Raw genomic sequence first — 17,731 nt, 5'->3', positions numbered from 1 at the left:
CAAATGATCATTAGCATTGTTATTACACAGTATTTATATAGCACCAACATATTATGCAGAGCTGTACAAAGTCCGTAGTCATATCACTAGAAACCTACACAAACACGGGGAACCTGCAAACTCCATGCAGATAGTATCCTAACCGAGATCCTAACCTTGGACCCAGCACTGCAAAGATCAGAGTGCTAACCACTGAGACACCGTGCATCTTACATAGTCCTATGGTGGGGATGTCCCATGAGTCCTACACTAGAAGATATTCCTTGGTTGGTATCACCAGGGTTTACAGGCACCACCTGGTAATCCCATGTTACCATAGAACAGACTTGATGACAAGGGTAGGCCATTACAGGGTTTAGAACACCATGTCTACACCTATACATCCCAAAGACAGTCCACATAAAAGTACCAACAAATAATGGAACAAAAATCTTTGCAATCCAATTGGATCACATGGGAGACGACATAAGACCACAAGTTTCAGCTCTTTTCCAGCAACATACTTTGGATACTAAACTTCAACTCCAAGATGTGACTTTATGTCATTCCAGGGTCCCAGGGGTGGTGCCAACTTCTGATCCTTTACATTGATAGAACGTGCCGCAGAGTAGGTCTAACTGCTTGGCCCATTCACATACCTGGATCTTGTCTATCCACAGACCAAATTCCTAAAAATTTGTTATGTGTATGGCACTTTGTAAAGGAAAACACAGAAATATTGTCCTAGTATTTCAGAATCACTGTAAAACTTTGCACATTCTACTAAGTACAAGATTTTATGTTTTTAGATATCATATGAAGAACCCCCATGATTGGCTGTATCATTTATCACCACATTGACAGGATACATAAGTTATTAAAGCTTAGATGATAAATGGCTTAGTCAGCACAGATCAGTACATTGGCAATGGCCCTGACAATTAATGCATATCTATAGCCAAACTGCCAGTTTATTTCTTGTGTAACATTGTTTAAATAGTAAATCTCCTTACAGGTAAGATAATCGGTCCCATAGCAGGAGTTCTCATGAGGTTCTGGTGGTACCTGGATTTCCCTTCACTTGTTTAGATGACAGTGGTAAGAAGCACCATTAGAAGAATCCATTCCAGCAATGGAGAAACAGACAATAAAACTCCTCCTCTATCCAAAATTCAAAAAACAAATGTTTGTCCAGATGTTTACTTTAAATTGATACATGGTGATGACAATGTTGTGCTGTTGTTAGAGTTTCTTTGATTTGTCACACATTCCCATGTAACATGTTTGGTCTTGGTGGTTTCATGCAGTAATTGTTGTGGTGTCATATTGATGCCCAGCTGTGAGAATTGAACACAGGGACAGCACAGATCTTTGAATGATATTGTTGTTGCACACTTTACAGTATAAGCAGACTTGTGCCTGATGTTCAGCTTGTACTACAACACAAAACATTGTTTTGGTGCCCCGGGCAATGGGGGGACAATGACTTCCCAGTGTGACTTATCTTGGGTTTAGTAACTGAAGTGTTATCACTTGTGGTTTGTCTCAGCAATACACAGGAGATGCACACCACATGGCAGTATTGCTGTGCAAACTGTTCTTAGAAGATACAAACACACCCAGCAATGTAAGCAGTCCTGGTATTTTGGATAGGACATTGAGAACTAAAGGTGGTTTTTGTAGGTGCAGTCAGTACATCACAGGTACAATACCTGCAGGTTTGTTTTAGTAACCTTTAGGAGAAACTCCTAAAATAAGTACAGAAATAGAATAGTTGAATAGCTGTAGTCTGTGTCTGCTAGAAGTGACGGTGCAATCTTCAGCATCTCCTTCTGCAGGGTGTTCTTGTAACCTGAAATGAACACCATAGTGATGTGTTGTTACAATGCTGTGTTTGTTCACTTTTTAGGTCCTAAAATAGTTCCCTGAATGCAGCATTTTATGATTTACTGTAAAAAAAATGAACCTCATAATAGGGTGTTTGTGTTTGCAACATTGGATTTTCTCTGTACAGTGAGGGAGTTGGAAAGGCGGAATTGATTGGATTTTGTGGGACATCACACTTTCTGCTTTTATAATTCATGGTACATAATTCATCAATGCATTTCTCTCCACTTCTGGTACGTCCAGAGCCTTCAGGTTTCAGCATAGCACCCATTGTTCAAATAACAATCTTCCTGTGATCTAATGGTTATAAGTACCTTGGCCTACTTTTAAACATTTGCTGCAGTGCAGTGTGCATTAGACAAACTTTATATATTTTTCTTTGCTATATCCGAAGTTAAAATTTACTCACAGGAGTGGATACCTTATCTTAGTAATGCATGCTTCACGTGTTAAATCGCAGTCTAAAGTTTCAGTCAAATAATTGAAGCCACAGGGAGGTAGACATTTCAGCGTTGCTCAGTGCTCTCCTTTATCATGTATTCAATATTTGCTGATTTGACAGTTGCATGATTGATGGGACTTGATGTCAGTGGTTATTATTTAAAATGTTTTTAAATGTTCAGTTATTACTTGTTGCCTGGTTTACTAAAAAGCCAGCTTGTGTGAAATGAAAGCTGAAGTTCCACTTCAATAATATTACTAAATATGTAGGAGATAAAGATTGTTTAGAGTTTGAGGGTTAGAATTCCAGAGAACGGGGCTAAATGAATAGGTCTTTGCACTCATTACAGTTGTGATCAAGTATAAAGTGGAGAGTAGCTCAGTAAGTGAATGTTGTCTGCACAACATACTTCTGGCTTTTTGCAGTAGGAGGAAAGGATAAAACCAGTGATTGTAACAGTATGAGTAGAAGGTTGTCAGTATTCTTATGCTGTGTAGGTACTTATGGGTTGATTTACTTAAAGAATATAAGTTGTTCACTGCCTAGTAAATAATGTAAAGCTTAGCTTACTTTAGATATCTAATCATGTGCAATCTCAAATACTTTTTATTTATTTTTCATGCATGTGGTTGGGTATTCTTTGCAAAGTGAACTTTTTGCTTCTAAGAGTGAGCATGCTTCCTTCTTAAAGTATGTCACCCTCATTGTATTCTATATACGGTACCTAATTAGCAACTATTGTGATTTTTCTATCCAGCTAATAAACCATTCCCCTCCAGGTGTTACCTTTTCCTCACTAGTTGTCAATGTTATCACAGACTTTCTTCACAGACCCCCTAATTCATAGCATGCCTATCAGACTGTCCCCTATCCTAAGGTTGTATCAGCTCTACATATTTTATACATTTACTGTATCGCAGCATTTCTGCATGATCTGTCTATGAATAAAAACATTCTGAAGTATCATTACACAGTAAAACTTTACCTGTCTACCTTTCTTACCAGATTAAGTAACTTTTGTTTCAGCATTTGGCTTCCTTTTTTTAAAACAATTTTTACACCTTGTTGCCCTGTATTTGTTTCGGTATCCTGTGATATGCTAGTTAGACACAGAAATGTGAAATGTGGCTCTCATTGATGGATTCAATTCAAGGATTTAAAAGTCAAGCTTTTATAACACCTGAGGTTATTTTTGTGTGTGATGAGGATAATCACATCCTGCTTGAGATAGTTATTAATCACAACTGATCACTCATGGTTCTGATACTTGGCTTAAAAGGTAGCAAGATTACATCTTCATGCATGCTTTTTCGCTGTAAAGCAACAAATGACTAATTGGCTGAGCGTGCTAGTTTTGCCTTTTTAGCCCTTAAAGTTTTAAAGAAAAACTGAAGTCTAGAAGCTGTGCTCAAATTAGACGGCAGACTAGTTACCAGTATTATCCATAGTCTACCTGTAGCTGATGGTTATTCTGCTACTGATTTAGCATGCCATGGTCTGTACTGTGTAAAGGCAACCATATTGGTAGAAGAAGAGTTTTACTTCCTCATCTTAGATCTTCCATCACTTTCTAATATCATATCCTCGCTCAAAACCACTCCAAGTCCCTTGATTCTAGCCGTTAGGATGCAGCAGTTCTTTAGACTCACACTGTACATATGTAAATAGGGCAGGGGTCGGCAAACTTTTTGGACTACTAGGCCATTTCAGGAGGTCAAGAAGGCACATTAGGCCAAGGAATGTTTTTTTCCAACCGTGATGCAAGCGAGCAACCTCAGTCTTCCTCTCATCCGTGGTATAGTCTCTGTACGTGTGCGCGTGCTTGGCATTGAAATGGCCCTTGAGATTCAACTGCTTGAAAGTGCTGTTGGTGTCGTGTGCACACTAAGCTCAGGACTTTGTTGCCATGTTGGACGAAGAATAATCAGTCCATTCTGGGTTGAAGACACGACATTCGAGGGCAACCATCCGGAGACTGGTAGTTGCATGTTGCTTCTGGTCTTTTGGCATTGTAATTGGGGTTACTGTGTGGGAACTCGATGATATCACGAGAACTCACGTTAACGTGACAATTCAAATAGGCCGGATCCAACAATAAATAACTAGGGGGGCGTTTGGCCGGACTGGAATACTGGCTAGGTCATATCTGTCCTAAAGACCGGAGTTTGCCTACCTCTGCTGTAAGGTTACAGACACCGAGGTGCCTAGGCACCCTCGCATTCCTGCATAGACTACACTTCTGTTTTTAGGAGGATCTCAACCCTAATTAGATCATGATCTAGAACAGAAAATCCAAATGTTCCCCAATGACATAGCAAATCTTCAATTTTTAGCTTAAATGCACTTTAGGATACCACTGTCAAGTAGTAAATGTAGTTATAGTAGTAGCTGTTGCAATAAAAGGCAAACTACAATACACGTACTGTTTTTCAGGTTCTCTGATCCACAGCACTGCTAACTCTTAATGGATTGAAAGCCTTTTAACAACTTACAATGGGTTCAATTCACAAAATTATACACAAGGATAAAGATCTTTAAATTCACCCATGTGATTATAATTTTCAATCTCATTGAGCTAAGCTGATATGTGTTTTCTTTTTTTTTTTTTTAGTACATGGGATACCTTTTTTTGCTGTTTATACTTTATGATTTGAACCTGTTGTGTGTAACTTGCACTTTGGGTCACAGGGTTACAGGAGCAGCAAAATATCACCAGTGTATTCATCACATTTTAGGTCAGGTAGGTCAAGTAAGTGCCATGGGTATTTTCCCTAGCTAGTAACTAATTTTTCCTTTAAATATTGCTGGCACCAGGAATATCTTTTACATACCTAAACTTCAGTAACTTGGGCAGGGAGATAGACATGTCATTGCCCTGTATGGATCTAGCACATGAACAGTATGCAAAAGATAGAATGTTCTATCTGGTTTAAAATTCAGGATCTTGCTAAATTGTATACTAAATATGTAGGAGATAAAGATTGTTTAGAGTTAGAGGGTTAGTATTCCAGTGAACAGGGGGCTAAATGAATAGGTCGCTGCACTCATTACAGTTAGTATGAAGATAAGAGTAACTCGGTGAATGTTGTCTGCGTAACATACTGCCGGGTACAATGAATCTTTTGTCATTGTTCCTGTTTCATTACTGACAAATATATACTTAGTTGTTATAATAGGAAGATTATAAAAGAGCTGTGAGTTAACAGTGACGGTGAAACTTCAGCTTTCTCTAAAATTATTCAAAGCTTATAGCCACCTACACTGGTATCTGCTCCTGTAATAAAGGCTAAAGCTGCATACACAGGTGCAATTGTTGTCGTTGGAAAGTATCTTTCACGATCTTTCCCAACGACTAATGACTGCACGATGCATGAACGAGTCCTGTACATACAGCACCGTTCTGCTCTATAGAGAGAGAGGAGGGGGAGAACGACAGAGTGGCACCCCGCTGCGCTCTCTCCCTTCCCTTGCATTAGGACCGTTCATGGTCCGTGGACCTGCCAGGACGGTCGTTCAGATGATGGACAATGGGCTCTGTACATACGGCAGATTCTTGTCTGGTATCGGCCCTGAGCTGATTATCAGGCGAGAACCATTGGCTGTCTGTACGTAGCTTTAGTCTAAAGCCGCATACTTACTTGCAGTTATTGTCATTCCTTTTTGTAGAAAATTCTACTCCTTTAATCTGTAGGCCAACAGTTCAGACTTCTCTTTTGACAAAGACAGGTTCCTAACTAGATCATCTAAATCATCTGATTGGTTTATAAAATGTCTTATCCTCTTCAAATTGGGGTTCATACCATTCATTAACATCAACATCATCCTCCTGTTCCTCATCAGACATGTCACGGTCAGTTACATCAGATGTAGGAGGGACTGGCACTGGATTCTCTGCACCATATGGCACTGGGTTCAGAGCAGATTCACAATCGGGATAGACGATTTTTGACTTAAGCTACATACACACAAGCAATTATTGTGGTTGGAAAGGATCCTTCAAGTGTGTACTTAGCTTAGGGATAACTCCCATTTGCATCAACATTAATGTCTCACAATTCTTGTAGGTCACATATACTATTACAGATTACCCTTTTGTTTCATGAATTTCATGTCCTCATTTGTTGAAGAAGTAGAGAAAATCATTAGCCCAGGGAGGCATTTTAATGCTTTGCATATGTCACAGTTTCCATGATACAAAGTTACAGGTAAAGTCCAAGAACCCATTTCATACTCTCCCACATCATGATTTTATCAAGGCTAAGTAAAGAACATTTGTCAGGTTTTTTTTCTGTCCATTTGGGAGGATTAGCACCTACTTTCCTATTATTGTTAACTATTGAAACAGGAAGTGAGGGTAAACCTCTGTTATAAAGAGATGCCAATAAAAACCTTTTTATGCAGAGAGAGGAGACTGCATAAAGTATTTTTTGTCTATAAGGGGAAATCTATAGTTTCTAATTTCCAAAAAGAATAAGGTATTGTCTAAAAACAGTTATATAGAAACTGTTTTACCTTCCAAAGTATTTGCAGCTCCATTGATCTAGTCATGTGATTCCAGCTACCTTTCCAAATAGCATAATCCAGTTTAGTCCTTGATGTACATTGGAAGCATTAATTTATCTACTACACAATTCCATCCTGCTGATTCCACACTAATGATGATCTGATAAGTCAGTGCATTGGTTCTTGTTTGCATGTAAGCTTCCTTCCAATTTCCTGAGATTTAGGAGATCAGAGGAGCTCAACATTGAGGCATATTCAGGTACTTGCTCTAGTCACTTTAGAATATACATTTATTCATTATATTAATAAATACATTACCTGATGTTTGGGTGTTGTGTTATGTTCCTAGAGTCCAAATTAAGGATTGGTTCACACCATTGGTTCCGCAATGCACGTGTGTTGTTTCATTTTTTCAAAGGTATCCATTTTCAGTCATATTTTTAATGTGTTTTTCAGGCAGATGGGGTACCTAGTGTGAAAAGTTATCTATAGTATAATGTTTATTTTATGGTTCACAGTGTTTTATTTTGTGAAAATGTATAATTTTACATTTAGTCAAGTTTATTTATAAACTGTTTTGTGTCCAAGGATCATTAAAGCCGTGCCACTTAAAAAAAAAACTGAACTTCGTGGGTGGTGAGCTACTGCCATAATCAGTAAATATACACAGCATACATGCCGAATATAGAGCATACTTACCCATGTGCAGCCACCGTACAGAAGTGAAGGGTCTAGGACCTGCCATTGCTGCGTCAGAGGAAGACAGTGGAGACCACTGCAGACTCTTGAAGACAGTGATCTTTTTTGGTTATTGGATGGGCACTGAAGATGCAACTACTGTGCATGTACAGGGCGTTTCATTGTCTGCAAGGGCTGGCTGTGTATGGGGCACTGCTCACAATGTGGAGCTTAAACAAAAAAGCCACCTGGAGCCAGGGCTGTTTTTTTTTGACAAAGGAGACATTCAGTGTCTCTTTTCTCAGTTAGTGCTACCTCCCGGTGACTCTTTGTTTTTTGAGTTTAGGTTATTTTTAACTTGACTACAGTTTATGACTAACTTGCTAGCTGCAGCCACTAGCCAGAGGTATCTGCTGGCAGCTGACAAAGGATTAACATTTGTTTAGGAATTGAAAGAATGGGTGGTGATAAACATTTATATATAGATTGCACACAGCAAGGAGTTAACCCAAGTGGATTTATTCATATTTGGATATTTGTGTATGCTTGTAATAATTCAGCCCAAGATAAATGTACTTTTCCTTCCTGCCTAACCCCCCTGACCCCATGTACACCACCCTCTCCTTCCCCAGATTTATACATACCTGCTTGCCACAATCTTCATAATTCAATAAATAGAATCTTCTGCTGGCCCATGTCTGTGTATCCGATCCCCAAGGGACTGTCTAGGAACGATATCCCAAATGTCTCCAGCCTGCTATGTCTGCCAGTGACAGTAAAACTGGAAGCACAGCCAAATGCTGAGTTTTTATTGAACAATTTTCATATACAAAGGTTAAAATTGAACCTTTTAAAATATGTGTTAGTTTTTTTTTACAGTGGGGACTTTGAAAGCAACATCGACTCTTTATCTTTAAATATTTTGGGTAATGGTTAGAATCTTTGTTAGGTTTTAATTGTTCCTGCTGTATGATTACCTGTACTTCCCTGCCATGCTTGACCTGTGTCATCAGGAGAGGGTAATCCTGGAGGAACACATTATTATTGCTTAGGTAAAGCCATGTATAGACTTTGCAATTCTCTCCTCCCCTCTACTACAGACATATATACACTTACCCCCCACTACCAAAGAATCATGAACTCCCTCACTCAGACCTATGTGTCCTCAAACAAGAAACTCCTCTTACTGGAGAAAGCTTGCACACTTATGTTTTCTCTTCCCCATGTCATTAGTTCATTTCTTTCCAGGTCGGAGTAAGATGGACAGTCTGATTTCTTCTTCATGGTTCTAAAAGAAAGCAAATAAAAGACAGAAATTAATTTGTTCCCAGGACAACATAAACAGTTCTTTTTTCAGACTTTTAGTCATCTGATGTGAAAATGCATCCATTTTGTGGTTTGTTAGAAAGCTTTACAGTCTTATTGAGGTTATTGTGGAACAAACAGTACATGGCTGGCAGATTTTGGCAAGGATAAACTTAAACCCACAATACCCTGGAGATAGTAGTGGAGGTCTTTTACTGGACTACTGAAATGGGTCTATTTTAAAAGCAATGAATCTGACATTCACTAAAACAATTCCTCCTGGGAATCTTCCAGGTCCATGTGTTTCAATGGCCATAATAAATTCTCCACCAGAGAATGTTACATTGAATGTCACATTTATTGATTTTTTAATAGACCCAATTGTCTGATTGTCTTAACATAGAATTTATTTGGGGTTACATGATGCAGTTTTTTTCTGCATGATTTTCATTATGGTTTCTATTTTTATCCACAAAAAAGTAAGCGAGATGAAATCAGTTTATGTTTTTACTCAATGTGAAAGGGTTTCTTGATCAGAAATGTGATTATGTAAATTCAGTGAATTTCAGAATAAACAGGTGCAGGACACAAAAGGTGCTGAAAACCAGGTGCAGGGCCTTGTAACATATTAAGCACTGTGGTTTGGTTTGCTGTGTTTTGAATCAGATGTTCTGCATTTTCATTGCTATTGGTGAAATATACTTTTGTAGATGTTAAGTTCTACATGAACCCGTGAAGACATTCAGCAGGCACCAGGGGGCGGGGGGGGGGGCACTGATGTTTAGGAATAGAGCCTGTTATTGGGGCCATGCAGCTATCTTCATGCTTGTTTCGTGCGTGGGACTGAAACTACTGAAACTGAAAGATCAGCATCAGCTTCAGGCAAATACCATTCTTTACAATGAGTTTAGCAATAACAGCTAACATCATACTGTTTCAGTATAGGGCCACTTTATTAGATCTTTTATGAAGAATGACTTTTTCAGTTGTTATCAGTCTCCTTTTATTATATTTTTTTAAGTATATTAGTGGGAAATTTTATTAAGGACACACGCTTTTTACTTTTACTAGCTTTTACTAGCATAAAACTAAGTTGTTATAGACCTACTGGAGAACTGGAATTTACAGTTAAATACTGGTAATCAGTCCAGAGGTCATTGTGGTCTCACTGAAGTAAAATGATGTCTTGTATGACACAATACATGAGATAAATGCTGATTATACCTTATTTTCCCAATAGGGTATGTATTAATGTGAGCTCCTCCTGATCATTACCAAACCAGAAGAGTTCGGTTTATGTATACCTCCTGTTAGGTCACTCGTATAATAAAGGCACAGGTTTACTTATTAACATTCTGTTTATTATGTATGTAGTAATGGGTAGCAGAAGGCTTCTTTAGATGTTGGCTAAGAAGTTGACATCTTTTTTTTTTTTTTCTCTATTTAGAAAAATATAAAAACAAGAAATCAGACCTCCCAGCTATTTGAGATGGGGGAGGATGTCTACCTTTGTACTGAGGTCAGCAAATCAGAACAGATAACAGTAGTAATTGACTGAAAACATATTATAAACATAATCAGCAGTGTCACATATACTTAATTGTGTAACGGTACACAAATAAAAGTTTTATAAGAACATGAGAACAATGAATTTCAAAAGAGTAAACCACATGCAACAGAAGACTCGTTTGACACATTTGACAGGATAAGACTTCGGTTCGGATAGTGGTTTTACGGAATAAGCAGAAAAGATCCAATGGAGGAGAGTCAAAGGAAAAACTGCACATACTGATTAGAGATTGAGGGGACCCCCTCTGATATCTTAGTTATATATCAGGTGGTATACTGAAAGGGGAGGGATTTAAAGTTGAAAAGTTGAAATTTCCCATTTGTCAAAGAAAAAATTTGCTCATGTTTCATGTGCAATGAAGACTCAATCCAGTTCTTTCTGAACTAATGGTGCTGTTTAATTTGGAACATGTTCATGGTGGGTGGTAATGGGGAGATCCAACAGTGAAAGATCATCTCACCCCTACCATTTTACCCCAACAAGAAAAGGCCCTAAATAACGTGCCTTCCCACGAAAACAATGTGTCATATTAAGCTTGGAACACATTAAACCATACGAGAATTCACACAAAACTGACAGAAAAACATATACCAGCCCTAACGTGTGTTACAAAGAATGCATTAGAGCAGGGGTGTCAAACCTGGCTAAATCTGCCCCCCCAGCTTCCTTTTTTTTTGTTTTGGCCCCCAAAGGAATCCTAAATATAAAATGCAGCTGGCCCTCCGCTGCATTGAAATAGGCCTACATACTACAGTTCCCGGCATGACTTGCATGTAAAGACCAGCGGGCTCTCTGCCTATGCGTGGCCCTGCATTGGACTGTTTTATAGCTGCAAGTAATGCCGGGAATTTTAGTAGGCCTGCTATTTCAATGAAGAGGGAGTTCCAGCCCAGCATTGGCTGTGTCTGGCATTTTTCCAGCATTCCTCCTCAGCTGTACTTTTCCTTGCTACTCCTTGCATGGACTTGAATGGTTGGATACAAACAGAGAAAGGCATAGGATTTTTTCTTAAATAAAATTATTATTTTATGATCCCTATAATTTTTCTATTATAGGCTTGTTCCAGATTGAATGTGAAGCAAAACATCCTTGTTTCCATAAAAAAAAAGGTTTTTTATCTAATGAGAGTGAAAAACTTCACCAATTTTATCAATAAATTTCAAGGTTGGCCCGCGACTTTGCAAAAGTTTTTATTTTTGGCCCTCTGTGTATTTGAGTTTGACACCCCTGCATTAGAGATTCAACAACATGTAGCAATTCTTCTAACGGACAACAAGCAGATTCATTAACATTTAGGTGGATAATACGCCCATGTATCAGGGATTTCTCACTATGAGTGTTCCTATCGTACATATCTCTGAAACATTCACAATCATCATAAATATAGGCAAGTCTACAATTGAATAACGACCAGCTCTCAAAATGTACAAACGATCCTATTAGTCTTTTCACCATTAGGAACTTTGGTTACCATAATTTGATGTTACTTACTGTGTTTTCTGTGGTTAATCATCAGCAAAGACCAAGTCTCCCAATTCCCTAAGGAAGCCCTGTAGGGCGAAACGCGTCGGGACCTGAGACACTGCTGACATCAATTAACGCTCTGTGACATGATATGTAACCTATGATTAAATACCATAGTAGAACTGTGTTAGCAATAGTCTAGAGCAATAGGACTTTGTCTAGTTCTAGAGTAACAAACAAATACCTAATAGAGTTTTTATACAAGTATATCTTCTGCCTATAAAAGCCTGTCTTTTCCCTCTCTCTTTTATATTATGTCAGTATATATATATATATATAAAGTGCTGTATAATATGTCAACGCTATATAAATACTAGTTATAAATAATAATAATATTGCACTATATTTCACAAAAGCTTTTAAAGAACAAAGAAAAATACAGAGCCTTGAGTGCTGAATTACATGGTGGAGACATGTATAGATAAATTAATCCAGAACTTTTCGACATTTTTGTGCAGCCTGTTTAATCATTCTGTGGCTCTGAACTACTGAAGGCAGAGACAGATAGGCAACTAAGATTTTTATAAGTTGGCTAACAATGGTAGCTTTTGCTAAATCTTCAGAACTAAAATCTATTTAATGAAAAGGGTTGTTCAGGGACAGTAAGTTGTGGAGGAAAGAGCTAGCTAATGTTGGATGTTCATCAGCCAGGGGCTCTATCTTGTTTCAGCTTTTAATACATATTTTAAGGAGTCGTTACCGAAGCAGAAATTTTATAATTGTGTATAACTTAAGGGAATGCTGGAGTTCAGATTCAGTCCACCTGCAGACACACAGTATGGTTGAACTCTTCTGCTTTCTATAAAGATGTTTAGGAATAATGCCCCCAAAACCACATTTTTATGTATTAGGCTATGGTATGTTGTATATCCGGTTGGCAATGTGCTAAAATGTGTTTATGAAGCTTATTGTGGTTTATTTCCTTTTACAGACATCCTAAATTACATTATTTTGGCGGATAGTATTGTTTTTATTTTAGACAATAGGAATGTAATTGAGAATGATTGTTTGTTCAATCAGGGGCACACATAGCAAAGAGGTGATGTCATCTCACTTGTAAAAATCCTCTGTTGATCCCTGGTGAGCTTATGTCATTCATAATCTTACGTTTACCCAAATTTCATAAATTATTTATCGCATGTGTTAGTTTTAATTATTAAATACACAAAACTACTACGTAAACTTAAAACTGAGGTATTCTTGTTAATTCCATTCTACCTTAATGCATAATTGACCATCTCCCTGTTCACTATAACATAGCTACCCCAAAACGTTTTAATGGATAGGGATAGTACTTGCAAAACAAACGGAAAAAAAAGGTTTTCCCTGTCTTTTCTCACAACATGAAAAAAGTTTTGCCTTTAGGTATGCATTAAAGATGTGTGATGCTCACTGAATTTTTGACAGGTGTCTGCACAGACTACTTCAGTGATAAAGAAAGCCTCAAAGTTTACCATTTTGTTACAACTATGTTGTTGAATCTCAGTGTTTACTGTGAGAAAAGTACCTTGTTCCATAGTATACCATGAGGTTTTTACTGCTCCAAATGTATTGTATTTGTGCTCCAACTCACAAGTCTGAGCAAATCTGGCTAGAAAATGAAGTCCTGCAGTCTTTGTCCATGCTATGTATGCTATCATATCACATACTTTTTTCAGGAAAGCTGTTTATTTGTTTTGAAGTTGGCAAATCCAAGATGAAGTTTATATTGAACTTTTACCCCTTGTGTCAGGGAAACAGTTAGGCTGCATACACACGTGCAATAATTGTCGTTGGATGACTAACGACTGCACATACAGCACCGTTCTGCTCTATGGAGAGGGGAGGGGGAGAATGATGGCACAGCACCCCACTGTGCGCTCTCCCCCTTCCCTTCCATTAAGGTTGTTCGTCGTCCATCGTCCATGGATCCGCCAGGACGGTCGTTCGGATGATGGACAACGGGCGCTTTACACATACCAGATTCTCGTCTGATATCGGCCGAGAACCATTGGACGTGTGTACGTAGCATAAGAACAGATACAAGATGCAAACTAGCTCATTGTTTTTTTGATTCCAAGGCAGATATACAAGCCATTTGTATGCTAATATTGTAAGGTCCACCTATGGTGACTGTACAAGTTGCAACCCCAATCAATCTCCTTTAGATCTATTGAGAATGATATAGTATGAGAGTCTACCTGACTGGGTAAATGGATTATTTAGGTTGGGAGTCTACTACATTATGTTGTATATCAGATCCTGCGTATGGTTACCTTTAGACATTCTTTGTTGTAGCACCATTAGGCCAAAACAGTGAGGATCGGGCAATGAACATCTAATGTCTACGAGTACTTTAAGCCTTTCAGTGCCATCTGGCTTGGGATTGGTTGTGATGTTTGTATCTTTGCCAATTGGCTTTTAGACAGAATTCAGTATTGTATTTATCCTCTGGGAAATCAAATGTATTTGGCCTAATAGCCTAAATATAGTGTCTGCTGGTTCTAATATTACTTAAAAGGCTGTATCTGAATTGTGATATCCAACTGCAGCAATATTAGCAGGCATCAATACACTGTAATGTAGTACTTGCATGCACCTGCTGTTTTTCTGCAAACATGTAAAGACAGCTTGGGACTGGTATATGTTGGGTTACTTAGATACTTATCTCCTTCAAGCCAGTAGTTGTCAGGCCTGGCATGAAATGGTTTTCTTACATACACCATTTCAGGTCTGGTAACATACAAAAAAGGCTGGCACTTTCCAGATACAAAATAGATGTCAGAAAAATACTTGTCCGGTCGAAGAAGTGTTGTGGTCTGTTTCTATTAGTTCATCCAACATGAGGCTGAGGATACAAAACGCAGCACAAAGTCTCTGCGGTGTTCAATTATAAACTTTACTCCTATTAGGGAGAAACAATGACTAGATCTGTAATACCATATTTTCAGAATACCTTTAACCATTCAGTAAATATTTGCAGTGATTGACCCATATTGGGGTTTCCTAAAAAAACAGCGAAGAGAAGTCAGTAATCATTCCTTTTGGAAAGCTTAAAAGGTAGATTTTTTTTACAGGAAATATGCAGTGTTCAGGTCAGAAATAAGACTGCTAGAACAGTCTTGATATAAACCTTAGTCCAGTTTTTCTCAACCAGGGTTCCTCCAGAAGTTTCTAGGGGTTCCATGAGCAGTTTGTGCCTGTCACTCCTGTAAAGCTGGCTTTCTTCCCACTGGCCAGCAATGTATGGTCATTGTACCCATTGACCACCAAGCTCATTTGCTGTGAGCTGTGGATGTACTAATTATTGCATGGGTTCCCTAAGGATCTCAAAGCTTTTCAACAGTTCCCCCATGTGAAAAATGGGGAGAAGGGTGGCCCTAGTAGGTAAGGAGTGGGTCATTTTTGTAAATATTTTGCTTTCTCTGGTCACCAGGCAAAAACTTTCTAACCAAGTTGGTTTTTCTGATTCTGGTTGTTTCATCATGGCTGCATTTTAATCTAATTTAAATCATTGTAATATATCATGAATGCACAATCCAGCAGTAAATGATAAAACAATCATTGCAGATACTTACTAGTCAATAATATAAACAAGTACCACACTGTCCTACGCCTGCACAAGACCCATTTACAAGACCCAGCAGCAAGTGTAATCTCTCAGAGTCTACTGATATTTGATGTGCTTGTAATGGTGGTATGCAGGTTTGGTGTCAATACACATTCCTGGTTCATGCAGGCTAATCATTCATTTGAAATGATGTCCCAGCAGCTTCCCTAGGGAGCATGCATTTAACACACTAGCACATCAGCCAATAAATCGCTGTCTGTTTAGTTGAAGGCTTATCATACAATAAACAAGACACCTTGACAATGCCATCATTACCTACAGTGAAAATGTATTCTGCAAAATGTACAACTGGTACAATGCAAACACAAGAAGAGAAATGTGAAACATGGAGCAGGAAATGAGTAACAATGATAATAAAAGGAGGCATAATAGTATGGCAACAAGAAATAACGTACCTTTGAAGAATGATATAGATAATGAAATATTGTTTATCTGCTATTAGTTGCTTTAAGTAATATCAGTTCCCTATTGTTCTTTCTAACTGGACTAGCAGTTGTAAAGTGATAAAATTCACTATTAAATCAAGGATGACCTATACCCCAATACCATTTTTAATTCTAAAGCTACGTACACACGTCCAATGGTTCTCGCCCGTTAATCAGCTCAGGGCCGATATCGAACGAGAATCTGGCGTGTGTACAGCACCCATCATCCATCGTCTGAACGACTGTTCTGGCGGATCCACAGATGACGGATGACGTACGATCATAATGGAGTGAAGTGAAGGAGGAGAGCGCTCAGCAGGCTCCCGCTCCGTTGTTTTCCCCCTCCCCTCTCCATAGAGCAGAACGATGCTGTATTTACAACACTCGTTAATGCATGGTGCAGTCCTTAGTCGTTGGAAAGGATCGTGAAAATTCCTTTCCAACGTCAATTATTGCATGTGCATGTGCATATTGCAGCTTTAGGCATTATTCCCTAACATATTACTATTGTTATGTGCTGTAGTAACTGCTGATTGCCATGACCACAAAGGACAATTGCAAGCACAAAATAGGCATGACAAATCACGTTAACTTTATAACTTTATCTAAATAACTTTATATAGCGAATTGATCTTATTGGGTCATCAATCCATAGTGGGGATCTGTACCCAATCTCCATAGTCTTGCAGCTCACTCTGCTACCTTGAATAATCGCTTGTTCAACTTTTCATGAAACACATGGAAGATTTTGCAGCATCTTTCTGAATTTGGTGCCAAAAACAGATATCCTTTTAATATGCAATGGGTTTTTTATTATGCCAAAGTACATAGCAAGGTTAAGGCTACGTACACACGTGCAATTATTGTCGTTGGAAACAAACGATTAACGGCCGATCGTTCAATAATTATTAACAAAAAAAGTGCACAACCACGCCGATGAACAAGGAATGTTGCTGGAAACAAACGTCCATTCTGGCGGATCTGTTCAGTCCTGGGCGACTGGGTTGATTGCTTTGCGGTACACTTTGTCATTTCCTCCATCGTTCAAAGGATCGTATTTAGTGTGTGTACGTTATTGGTGTACGTTTGAACGATTGTATTGTGACAGCATGTACAGAATCGTGCACTATACGAACTTTCAAAATAATCGTTAACAATTGTTGATCTGTCATTAGTCGTTCGTTTCCTAACGACAAATATTGCACATGTACGTAGCCTAATGCTAAGTAGGTAATTGTTTAAGCACAACCCCACACCAATATCTACTTTCTAATAAAACAGTCCTTTTTAATCTCCCCCGATATGAAGCCTATTTTAATTGTCTATCTATTATAGTCATGTAGAAGAAATCCAAATACTTAATTTTAAAAGAATAAGTTGGCTTGATATTCATCAAAATCTTCATAAGAGTAATACATAGGCTTCTAATAAAGCATAGGTGCCAGTGTTACAATATCATTAATGAATACAAGAAGAAAAACATACAGTCTGATAAATGAATATAATAGAACAAGAAAAAGCAACTGTCTTTGTTTTACTTGTAGGATCTGACATGAGTTTGCTGCAGACTAAGTCAACAGTTCAGAAGCCTTTCCTTTGATCTGGCCAGAATTAAGCTCAGTTATATAGGAAGTGTTGAGACATGTAGAGATGATAGAGATGTACTGACACGTTCCTGTCTTCTTCAGAAAAAAAACTGCATACATTGAAACTTCCTTTCACCCAGAGTGTTTGTGTACAGAACTACTGTTTTGACTAATGTTTTAGAGGGTGGGGAGCTGTGCCTTCCCCTCTAGGGCCTTGCAGTA

The 17,731-nt window shown here is 38.3% G+C and overlaps 1 protein-coding gene across 1 annotated transcript in view; it reads left to right on the top strand.

Annotated features, from left to right (window-relative positions):
* Positions 1-10,245: 10,245 nt before the first annotated feature.
* Positions 10,246-17,731, top strand: part of TDRP (testis development related protein) — a 46,919-nt gene continuing 39,433 nt past the window's right edge. The window contains exon 1 of the mRNA XM_072408407.1: positions 10,246-10,313. Coding sequence (XP_072264508.1) covers positions 10,284-10,313 — 30 coding nt within the window. The 5' untranslated portion in view covers positions 10,246-10,283. The remainder of the gene's footprint in view (positions 10,314-17,731) is intronic.

This window comes from Pyxicephalus adspersus, chromosome 4 (assembly GCF_032062135.1).
Source record: "Pyxicephalus adspersus chromosome 4, UCB_Pads_2.0, whole genome shotgun sequence".
Taxonomy (NCBI): Eukaryota; Metazoa; Chordata; class Amphibia; order Anura; family Pyxicephalidae; genus Pyxicephalus; species Pyxicephalus adspersus.
Note: the sequence above shows the minus strand (reverse complement) of the source record. Positions and strands in the feature narration are given on the sequence as shown.